The sequence below is a fragment of the Toxoplasma gondii genome, chromosome VI, assembly GCF_000006565.2.
Source record: "Toxoplasma gondii ME49 chromosome VI, whole genome shotgun sequence".
NCBI classification, from domain to species: Eukaryota; Apicomplexa; class Conoidasida; order Eucoccidiorida; family Sarcocystidae; genus Toxoplasma; species Toxoplasma gondii.
Window position 1 is genome coordinate 1,539,015 of NC_031473.1, and position 11,464 is coordinate 1,550,478.

An 11,464-nucleotide genomic window follows, 5' to 3' on the forward strand; every position below is an offset into this window, starting at 1 on the left:
AACGCTCTGTCTACGCGGACGCAAGAGCGAACACGAACCTCAAGAGTTTCTGATTACTATTCGGTGTGCACCAGAAGGACCTGGAACAACGCGTGCATCCAGAGTTTGAGTCTTTAAAAACCGAGGGACAGCGGCCGAGCCCTTTCCTCGTTTCTCGCCTCGACTCAGTGACTTTGGCCGCCAAAGACGAAAGGCCTTTTCTCGAAGCTGCGCCTCCGCGTCTTTTGCGAGAAAACGTTTCCATTTTTAAATGCGTCTCACGCGATATGGTTCCTTCCCATCGTCTCCTGCACGCGTCTCACGGCCTCGGAATACAACACCGCCGCTCGCTCACGAGCTCGTGTTGACGTGTGAAGCGGATCGAGCACTTGGAAAAGACACAGAGACGTCTCGACAACGGATGAAGACAGCGCAGACGTCCGCGAAGAAACCTGACGGAAACGCGACCGGTCCGCACCAGTCTCGTGGAAGGCACCGTGTTTCCTGCGTTTTTCCGAGCGGAGACACGGTCTCGCAGGCCCGGAAATTCCGCTCAAAATTCGTGTTTCTCTTCGCGGGACAAGACTCACCTCGCCAGCCACCCTGCCCCCCGACAGATCCCCATTTCTCCAGACCCAGAGAGTGTCAGAGACTCTACAATTCGAGGTCCAAGCAGACCCCGCCGGGCGAGTTCCCCACTGCATTTTGCGCATTTATCTCGCGGCTAGAAATGGCTCCCTGTCGGTACTCCCGGCCAGCGCGAAGTCGCGATTCATCGATGTTCCACCACAGAGCGTCTCACGGTCGCCTCTACGAGACACGAGAGAGACGGCTGAGTCGCACTCTGTCGCGGGGAAAGAAACGCATGTCCACCGGAGACGACGCGCAAAAGGCAGCAGTGCGGCCATTGGCCCACACCGTCGACCGTCTGAAAAATGTGAGGGCTTCCCTTTGGGCCTTCGCACCTTTGGTTCCCCAATCTCAAAGAACGCGGAACGCGCATGCGAAGTCCAAACTGCCCCTCTGTGCACCGATTTGCTGTCTCGGCTTTCAAGGTCGTCTGAAAAAAACAGTCCTCGACTGGCACACCTACTACCACCCACTTACACTGCTTCAGCCAAACGCAGCTGAGTGTCTAACGAAAAGGAAATTTAAGTACACGTCGGCTTTCCCTGTTGCCGTTCCGGGGGCCGGCAGATGCACGCTGAACTCCCGACACACAAATCCGAGTTTCGGCGAGACCCAAGACGCTGCGAACGGCTCCAGGTATGAGATATACACGACTCGGATCCTGAAGTTGTAAAACGTCGGTCGGATCAGAGTCCAGCGGAGTGTCGTCTTTGCAGGCTCTGGGTCGCGCGAGAGAAACCACACGCACCGCGCCGTCTGTCTCACGGAGGGGAAACCAAAAACGGAACCGCTAAACAGGTGTAAGGGTGGCGGACGGACACAGAAAGGCTGAACCGTCCGCATTTGAATGGCCGCGCCTCTTCCAGAACCATCTCCTCTTTCGAAGCAGACCCGAAAAACGATAAAACAATAAAACAGCTCTCAAACAAGCACGGAGAATCTCCCAGGTGCGATGTCGCTGCACACATAGACCCTCCCAAGCTGTACAGACACCGCACGGGTGAACGGAAGAGCATGCGTTTCAGAACGCCTCTGAATCGGCAGGCGTTCCTCCGTTCCTCTGCTGATTCGAAACGCAACAGGAAAAACAAAACTTTCTGGGGACCCACATTCACCCGACGAACCAGCAGAGCAGCTGCGCCTCGTGCGCTGCATGTACGGTACGCGGCCCAGATAACAGAAAAAGACAACGTGCAGTCGCGACAGAGCCGCGCCTTCAATTCTTTCGCGACACAACTGCTCTCGCATCCCCAGAAAACTCGCGACTCCCAGAGGATTCCAGCGAATCCTTAACTTCAGACAGAAACTCCAAACACAAACAAACCTTCCACCCATCCGCAACTCTCAGCGCATGCATGCGCTTGCATGCCCAGACAAGCGTCGCTGCACCACATGCGCAGAAGTGAACAGATCAGAGCTGAGGAGACACACAGCGCCGCGTTGAGGCCGGAGCGAAAGACTGTCTCCAAGGAGACGCATCGCCGTGAGACTTCCCCCACAACGAGAAGAGACGCTGCAGAGCCTCGTTGCCGCGAAGACCTCCGACTGCCGCGGCCGAATGCAGAGTGTGAATCTTCTCCCGCCAAGATGCAACATCCTCAGAATTCAAGCCCCCTGCACGCACACATCGGAATACAATTCATACATATATATTAATACATATATGCATATAGTTATATTAATGTGAAAATCTAGATACATCTCTATATAAGTAGGTATACAGTTGGATACTAAATACATAGGTGTATATATATATATATACATATATATATATATATATAGTTCTATACAGGTGAGGAATTAGGTAAACAATACAGGGGAACACAGGTAAATGAAGATACGGATTAGTAATTAAGTATACATAAACGAAAATCTCTAGCTTTCAAGGTCTTGGAAATCGGAAAGAAGGCTTGTGGCGATTCGCGTGTCTTTACACACAACTGTCTGATCTGTACTCTCTTGTTTGCCACCGATTGCATTACAGAAGATGGAGCTCTCGCTTTTCTTCTGTACACGCGACCATCACCGCTGAAGAGACCAAACCCCGTCAATCCTCATAGCCGTTTCCAGTTTTTTCGATTCTGTCATTCCGAGGACCTTGACCGGTCCACCGCACGCAACATTGTACTCAGAAAACTCCCGAAACAAGCTGACATCTGCATCCTGAACATCGCTTAAACTGCATTCCTGTGGCTGCCTGTTCTTTCTTTTGTCGCGCCTACCCGTTGGAATTTCAGCTCTTTCCCCTCTGCCCTCTCGCACCGCTCGCCGTCCGCGGCTCTCCTCGCTGCCGTAGCTTGCGTCGACATCTGAAGCATGCGTTCGTTCTTCCTCGGAATCTGTTCCCCTTTCGCTCTCTGCCTCGCGGTCGCGACGCATGCGTTTCAGTTCTCGCTGCTCCTCGCGCGTCTGAGGGGGGACTTGTTTCGAGGCTACAAACTGACGCACGGCCTGCAGCAGTCGCGCCTCCTTCGTGTCATCGGCGCCTGTCATGGAGGCTTCTTCCTTCAGCCTCGAAAGGACCGCAGCCACTCTGGTCACTCCCGACTCGGCTCGGCCGTGTACCAACACCGACTCGCGGTCGCGCTGAGGCAGGGACGCCGGGGGCGAAGGCGAGGACTCGGCGCATTTGAAACTGTCGCCTCTGAGAGCGTCATTCCATCTCGCCAGTTTTTGGTGAGGAGGCAGAAACTCCTCGCCACGACTGTGCCAAAGCTGGAGAGCACGAAGAACTTCAGACGCACTTGCAGACGGCAACTGGTTCTCCCTCTTCTGTCGCTCCTTGAGGCGGCGGATGCCCTCGCCGGCGACCTCTGCATGCGCATGCAGTGGGTTCCCTTCTGCGTGCAGTTGGTCCTCTTCTGCATGCATGCGCTCTTCCCGTGCACGCATTGGATTCTCCCTTGCATGCATTCTTTCGTCTCGGGCATGGACGCCTTCTTCGAGCATGTGGAATTGGTTGTCTCCTCTGTCTCCGCGGCGCTCTCCCGTGACGGCCCGGCGCCAGATGGAGAGGCTGCGAACGAGCTTCGTGAGATGTCTGCAGATCTCGAGAGGCGAGGCCGAGGTCGAGCGCGGGAGGAGAAGAAGAATTTCTCTGAAGAGCGAGGCGAAGGCGACCACAGCGGGGTCGCTGGTCGACTGTACAGAGCGGAGAAAGAGGAGACTGTCGCGGAGAAGGGGAATGCTCTGTTGGCAGAACTGGATCTGTCTATCGCCCAGTCCAAGCCGCTTCATGCTACTTGGAGACCCGCAGAGCCTCAGAAAGTCCGAAAGCACTGCCGCAATCACTTGCAGGGTACAGACACTCACGGAGGCGCCTTCCCGGAACTCTGCCTCCTTCGCGTCTCGCTCTTGCTCTCCTTGCTCTCTCTGTCGCTCTTCCTGGACATCTCTGCCGCTTCTCCGACTGTCTCCGGCGACCCGGAGCTCTGATTTGATCCGGAGTTCCCCGCGCGTGCATTTGCCCACCTCGGCCGCCGTCTCGCAAGCGTCTCTCGCCGCTTCGACGTCTGGCCTGCAGCCTGAGGCGAAGGGTCTCTTGAGAGGCAGGCTGTCGAGAGGAAGCGTGTCTTGTGTTCGACAACAATCGAAGATCTCCGCTTCCTTTGTGGTCTTCTGAAGCGCAGAGATGCGCTGGAGATGCAGCGCCTGCTGCTGCCTCAGCTCATCCAAGCATTGCCGCAGATGCCGAATGCGCTCCTCAGTTGTCGCATGCAGTCCTACTCCGAAAATGTCTACTTCTGCGCTACAAGGCACCTCAGCAGCTTCAAGGCACCCCCCGCGAATCACAAGGGACGACTTCCGCGCCGTCCCCCACTCCGGCAGTTCCACGCCACTCCTTCCCGAAGACACAGAGGAAAACGAAGACACAGCAGAAGAAGACTCAGCAGAGACCTCTCGGTGGAGGAGCGACGAAGCGAGAGGCTGAGGGGAAAGGAGAGAAGGGGGGACACTACGCGGCGGCGAGTCCATCTCTCCGTTGGCATTCACCCTTCCTGAATCTTCCGTAGCTCGAGAAAGATTACAGATTTCTTCTCTCTTAGGCAGCGACCCTCGAGGAGCAGAAGAAGCAACAGGTCTCAGGGAGTGATCTCTCGAAAGCGCGCCAGTCGGCGACGACGACAGAGACGACGGCGACCGCGCCCAGTCGGGGAGTTCGCTCTTCGCTGCCTCCAAGGGCGGCTGTTTGCTGGATCTTGAAAAAGCTCCAAAGACACCCGGCGGACTCTTCGCGTCTCTTTCGCTCTCAGAGCGCCTGACGTTCCTTCGAGGCTTGATCTCGACAGCACACCCCGGGTTGGTTGACTCTCCGAAAAACGCGTCTGCATCCGCTTTAGGCTCCAGTGTCTCCGTTCGGGCGTCCCTCTCAAACCTTTCTTCTCTCTCCTCTCTTCCTTCTCCCTCAAACGCTTCTTCTCTCTGAACCTTCGCCGCGATGCGACTCTCCACGCGCAGACTTCTCCGGAGGATGTACGGAGTTTGAGGTCTGCTGAGCGCTGCACTACGAGGAGACACGCGAGCTGTGAGGCGCGGCTGGCGCGGCCCGACAACTTTCTTCTTCTTTGGGGGGCGACCCCGTCTCCGTTTGCCGGACAGTTGAGTCCCTTGCGAATCGCCAACGCCTTTCTTGGCTTGTGCGTCTGAGGACGAGAGAGACACAGACCAGTCACAGACAGCGCGGCGGTTACTTGCTTAGCTTCTTCATTTGAGGAGACGCACGCAACTACACGAAACACAGGAATCTTATTTCCTGGCTCTGGTGAAGAACTACAGAACACAGAGCCCAGAGGACCCTCATGCGCTTACCCTGTAGCTCGGAGCCACCTGTCTCCGAAGGCTCCTTCTCCGCGGCTTCTCTGTCGCGGTCGTCGCTCGCTGGTTGAATTCCAGGCTCCAGGTCTTTGCTGGCTCGACTCTCGCCCGGGGATGGAACAGCAGAAGGAGGAGCTTTGCCGCCTTCTGCACCTTCAGGTGTCTGTTCACTCAGCAAAGTCGACTTGCTGTCTCCTCTGGAAGGAGGCCTCGCCCCTTGAAGGCAGACAGAAGAGTCCAAAGGTGAAACCACAGGAGACGAGACTGGAGAAGATGGGGAGGTCGAAGAGAGAGAAGGGCAGAGAGAGGATAGTTCTTCGCTTCTTCGGTCCGCCTTTGTCTTCAAGCTCATTTGTTTAGCCATCAACGCGAGGCGCCTTGCAGTGGAGAAGCCGTACTTGTCGACAGAAAACGTTTTCTTGGCAGGTTGGCCGTCGCGGACAAAGTGGAAGATCCACTTTCTCTGCGTGGCATCCCACTCGATCCCCTCTTCAGAGCCGACGGGAGGGGAGGGCGGAGAAGGAGGTTCACTCGACGCAAGAACGCCTTGCGCTGCAGTCTTATCAGGAAGCGAAGAGAAAGAGCTTTCTGAAAACGGAGAGGGTGGGGAGGGAGAGGAGCAGGACGGGGACGCAGGAGCAGGTACCGGCGAGGAAACTGGCGAGAAGTGTGAAGAAGGAGGCGCCTCTCTGTCCGCGATGCAGTCTTCTCGCGAACGCTTCTCAGCGTGACCTGGGAGAGAACCGCCTGCATCCTCGGCCGCTCCAGCGACTGGACGTGAAGCGAGAGTCGACGCGCGTCGTCCTTCCGAGTCACATCGATCTTCTTCAGACTTTTCACCACAGCAGTCTTCTCCTTGCTCCTCCCGAGTGTGCTCCTTGTTTTCAAGAGGGATGTCGTTGCGTCGTTCACTGTCTCCGTCCTGGTCTTCGTAAATCACCACCTGCTCGTCTTCCACGCCCAGGCCTTCCTTCGTCGCGGTGACCTGGGCGTCGCCGCCTGTCTGTCCTGAGTAATGGGTGACTCGGTGACCCCCAAGGGCGACTCTTCGCGCCTCCCTGAATCCGACCTTCGCGGCGGAGAGGAGAGTTTTCTTTTTCTTCCTTGCGCTCTTCGTCCCCTGTAAAGAGTCCGAACACATCCACGCTTGTCTCTCACCGCTGGACGAGACGCCCTGGATACGGGGAGCCTGCGTAGCTGCGGCCGACCAGCACCGCGACTGTTCTGGGCTGACCGCAGATCCGTCGCCTCTCCGTCTCGGAACCGCTTCAGTTGAACTTTGGATTGCATCTGTCGAGATGGTCGAGGCGAACGCCTCCAGCTGCTTGGAGAGGGAACCCCCGGGGTAAAACCGACCGACGGGGTCGGCGACTGGGGTGTGTCGGGAGCACGACCGACATGCTGCGGTCTTACAGACCTCCTCTGCGTCGCTGGGGGGCAGTCCTTTCTGGTCCCCAGTTCCTCTAACTGTGCTGTTGTCGGCATCAAAATCTTGGTTCTTCTGTCTGGTCTTCTCCCGTGGTGCTCGAAGCGACGGGCAAGCGCGCGTCGGGTCGCCCACGGCGCGGCGCGAGTCGCCAGTGAGTCTGGACGGTGACTCTCTAGCTTTTTCTTCGACTTCTTCACCAGTCAATGTCGCTGCTTCGTGCTCCAAAGAAGAGGCACGGGAAGCAGGAGGAACTTGCACGGACAACGAATCCGATTTGCCCACAATGTTGTCGCTTCCACGCGGTGCCGCGTGTTTTCGGCGTACATACACCGGAGAGAGGCAAGTCGGCGACAAGTGACCATTTTGGGGGTCAGAGGACGCTGGCACTTCTGTGCCGGCGTTGCCGTCAAGCACCTTGGTTCCATCCCATTTGTTTTTTCTGTCGGTCACGTGCCGAGTGCTTTCTTCTTCTGAGTCGCTGGCGGTCAGACGTTCTTGTCTCGGCGTTTCGCCTCCGACAGAACAATGCGCACTTTCCGTTTTTAGATCCTCCCAGATATCGCGGAAATGCTTGCGCCGACATCGGGCAACCGATTGAGCTAGCGTTTTAGGTTCTTCTGCGGCTGCGTTTGGAGCACCCCTTCCACTCGTCAGCAGACAGGGAAGTTCTTCTGACAGCGAGGTTTTTTCGCCAGGGAAATCGTTTTTTTCGAAAACGGTTTCATCCAAAACGGACTGGCTGTCTGAAATCCGTCCGCCCCCCCTCGTATACCCGTAGAGGTCCAAGTGAGCAGCAGCGTCGTCGCGAGCGCCCTCCAGGTCGGACAGGCAAGCGAGCCTCGACGCGCCTTGGTGACTACGTGGCGTTTTCTGCATTTTCGCACGAAAAATATCTCCGGACTCACGAGGTAAACGCGCTTTCCATACTCACCAACTGTGCAGACAGGCACGCGAAGAGGAACAGAGACGTTCTTCAGCCGCAGAACGCATTCGCACAAACGCTCCCGCGGGTCTGCAACGCAGTTTTCGTAGACTGTGGCAAGTCCCCGGAACCGGAAAACGAGCGTCGAGATGTGCTTGCACCACGACAGGATTGCGGCAGAAACCGTGGTGAGAGTGCGTGGAAGTCGGCTCAGATTTCTGCGGCTCGCAGTCGCGAACAAGTACAAACACTAGCTTCCTCAAAACTCGAGCAAACGCGCCGCACACGTTTTACCATTGTCTAGGGTGTTCCCTGTCCTCTGGGCCATCACGGAAAGCCGAGCGCGGGGGTCGGCGCCTCTGGGTGCACTAGCGCGAAAACGCAGGAGATGCTGAGAGGGAAGCTGAACTTTTCTGGGCGTCCGGGGAGAGACCCACGCAGTCGGAGTTTTTAGAAAACGAAAATTCTACTCGATCTTCTCGAGAGAAACCTGGACATCGTGCAACGTGTATGTCCACACGCGGACCCAGGAGAGCGCGGCGTCTTCTACGCGGACGGTGGGAAGCCTTTTGGCTGGCAGCTCGAGTATTTTTTTCAGAAACGAGACGGAGGGCAGGGCGCACATGCGCGTTTGCACACAAACACACTGACGGAATGGAAAAACCGTGAACCTTTCCCCTTTTTCCACTTGTCTCCTTGTCTCAGTCCGCCGAACCTTTGGTGAAAGGCGTGACCGAAAAAGCGGGAGACAGACGCAAGGACCAGGCTAGAGGAGTGAGAGGCAGGCGCGGCAAAGAGAGGACGCGGACGGTGTTGTGGAAGCTTGCAACTCGTGTTAAAGAAATTCCGTTGCACTGCCGGGAGAAAGTGTCTCGCCTTCTCTACGAAGGCGTGAATCCGCGACTATCTGGTTTTCACCGAAAAATATCGAAAGAGCGGTCTGACAGCCTCAGTTGCGGACACACAGGCGCGCAGACTCTCGGAGGAAGCAGGCGGGATCCTTTCCGCCAGGGTGTCTGAGAGAGTAGTGGCGACCTCTGAATGGTGCCGGCGGAAGCTCGATGCTTCTTTCGTTCACACAAACAAACACCGCCTTTTCGTGTTCATTTTAAACACACACACTGTCGCGGTTCGACTCTCAGAGTAAGTCTGTCACCTCGTTTGCTCTCCTCGGCGCCTACTTTCGCCGCGCACTTGGAGTACCCGGGGAGAAAACGCAGACGCGTTTGGTGTAGTCAAAAGGTCGATATCGCTAAGAAGGAAATGAAGAGCGACGTTTCACTTCGGTGGAAAGGGACGTTTGTCTGAGATACAGAAAGCGGCAGAAGAAGAGGGAGAGCAACGCGAAGGCAGCACGCAAGTGCAGGGATTATCGGCATCTTTCTGTGGCTGGCACCGAAACCGAGGGGGGCCGGACAGACACACACACGCAGAGGGTCAAAAGTCCCAGAAGACAGAAAAGCAACCTCGTCTCAAGCTTTGTGGTGCTACTCGTTCTTTGCGAGAAAGCAGGAAAAATAAACACAAGAGAGCACAGCGAAAAAAAGAGCATCTGTGTTGCGTTGTCTGGAGGCCGCCCCTGCGTGACGCGTCGATATCGGGGGTCTTTTTTTGGCGGGGAAGGCTTTTCAAAAAGCGTGAACAGGGGGGAATACGAATCTCTACAGCGAAGCGAGGAAGCTGGGGTAATTTCTCCAGTCGACACAGAAAATTTGTGCATCAAAGCTCGCTAAGAAACGCGTCTGCGTAGACCAGAGATATGCAAGAGGGCGCGGACTCGCAGCCTCGTTCTTCTGTCGCAAGAGTCGATAGCCCACATGTATCAGAAGAGGTCGGAGCTGTAGAAGCAGAAAACGAGGGCTCCAAATCGCAGCTTTCTTCCTCCAGTCAGTGCTGTTAGCTCTTTTTCGCACGCTTTTCTCCAGAAAACCGAGAGAAATACTGCGAGTGGTGACCTCTCCTCGACCCGGGAAGACCCCGCCCTGAAGGACACGGTTTTACAAAGGACGAGGCGATGGCGCTTGTGGGTCCAACCGAGCGCGCGTGCATTCGCTTTCTCCCCCTGCACGGATTTCGTTGTTTCTCTGGTCTTTTCCTTTATATGTCCGCGAACTGAAACTCGCAAGAGGTTCAGAGCAGCCACACGCGCAGCCGCCCTTTTAGTTCTTGCACGAAGAAGAGAAACACGGATCTTCGACAGACTGACGAGTCGGGAGCTTCGCGCCCGAGGTAGCGTCTGCGAGGCGGGAAGAGGGGAGTTTGTGGGCGCAGATGAAGCAACCGAGAAAGAATCGTGGTTTTGTGGAGCATTCCTAGCTTCCTTCTGGACAAGAGTGAGCTGGAGTCGCTACACACTCCCGCCAGGAGTGCCGCCTCTTAAGAGACGGGTTAGGTCACACAGAGCTCGACGGCAAAACGGACGCACCTGCTGCGCGACGGTAGCTAGGATCCGCGGCCAAACTTGCAGAGTCACCACTCGCACATGCGAGTTGAAGAGAAAAGGTCAAGAGCGTAAAGGAGGAAAAAGAATACGAGAGAAAGAGAACGGTAGTCCCTTTCAACTGCGCTAACTCCGTAGAGACATGCCCAAGTCACCTGCCGGGTGCACTATATCCCCGTCACTGGGTTGCCACGAGCGGAAAGCCAGGTAGAGGGCTGTCACCCGGCACCGACGAAACTGGGAGGAGAGTTTCAGATGCAGGTTTTTTACATGCGAAATACTGGAAAGCACGCGTTTGCGTTGGAAAAAAAACAACTGGTCGACAAGAGAGAGAAGAAGCTCCATGATCCCCCCAGAGAGAGACAAAAGAGACAGAAGACGACGGGAGCTCACCGGCGCGGAACCGTGCTCACCCTCGAGGAGAGGCAGCGAGACTCTCCGTGGGGCCTCAATGTCGAGGGACAGGGCAATGTCCGGAAAGGCAGCTCCGAACAGAAACGCGGAAGTGGAAGGTCTGCAGAATAGGGGCAGCCGAAGTTGAGAAAAAAATAAAAAGCCAGGAAACTGGAGAGAACACGCAGAACCAGACAAAAAGGTGAAACCCTCTCACTGCGGGTCGACAAGGCTCATTTGAGGAGAGTTGCACAAGGCGCACTGCTAACAAAAGAATAGAGACGAAAAGGGTGGCTTTGTGCGGTGGGGTTCCTCCCAGGCTTTCTCTTTTAATTTGGTAAGATTTAAGCCCTGTAACAAAGTGGGGGAACTCCTGGGCGTTCCGCTCTGGGAACCAAAGGCAATCTGTACCGATCTAGAAAGCCGACGGCGAACAAGAGCCACTGCTTAGAAGCGGCAATGGATGTGATATGTGTAACTTCTTCGCTTTCTCCCATGATCTGGGTAGAAACGAAGACGCAAGCAACCCCCAGAAGCCGCCGGAACTAGCACGCTTCTTTTCAAGCAAACCACCAGTCTGGGATCACAAGTAAAATGCATGGTCAGATTGAACGTGGGCTATCGACTGAAAGAATGTGCTCAAGCTGGCCTCGCTGTCTCCCGTCAGAAAATGGAAATCGTAGGCTTACAACAACGATCACCTTCTGCGGAGTGCACACGACGAGTTGGAGTCCGCAGATGGTCCACTTCGGGCTACGTTGTCTACGGACAAAAAGATGCGAAAACGCTCGAGATTTCTGCACACGTTCTGTTCCCCTCTCGTCACCGACACATGCCTTACTGTCTGCGCAGTCGT

The 11,464-nt window shown here is 55.8% G+C and overlaps 1 protein-coding gene across 1 annotated transcript; it reads right to left on the reverse strand.

Moving 5' to 3' along the window:
* Positions 1-76: 76 nt before the first annotated feature.
* On the reverse strand, positions 77-10,835 carry AP2VI2 (AP2 domain transcription factor AP2VI-2). Its single transcript, XM_018780615.1, has 3 exons — positions 5,419-10,835; positions 2,832-5,252; positions 77-2,223 (listed from the first exon to the last, which is right to left on the reverse strand). Exons 1-3 carry the CDS (start codon positions 7,727-7,729, stop codon positions 2,021-2,023), a joined length of 4,935 nt encoding a protein of 1,644 aa, XP_018637602.1. The 5' UTR covers positions 7,730-10,835; the 3' UTR covers positions 77-2,020.
* Positions 10,836-11,464: the final 629 nt, after the last annotated feature.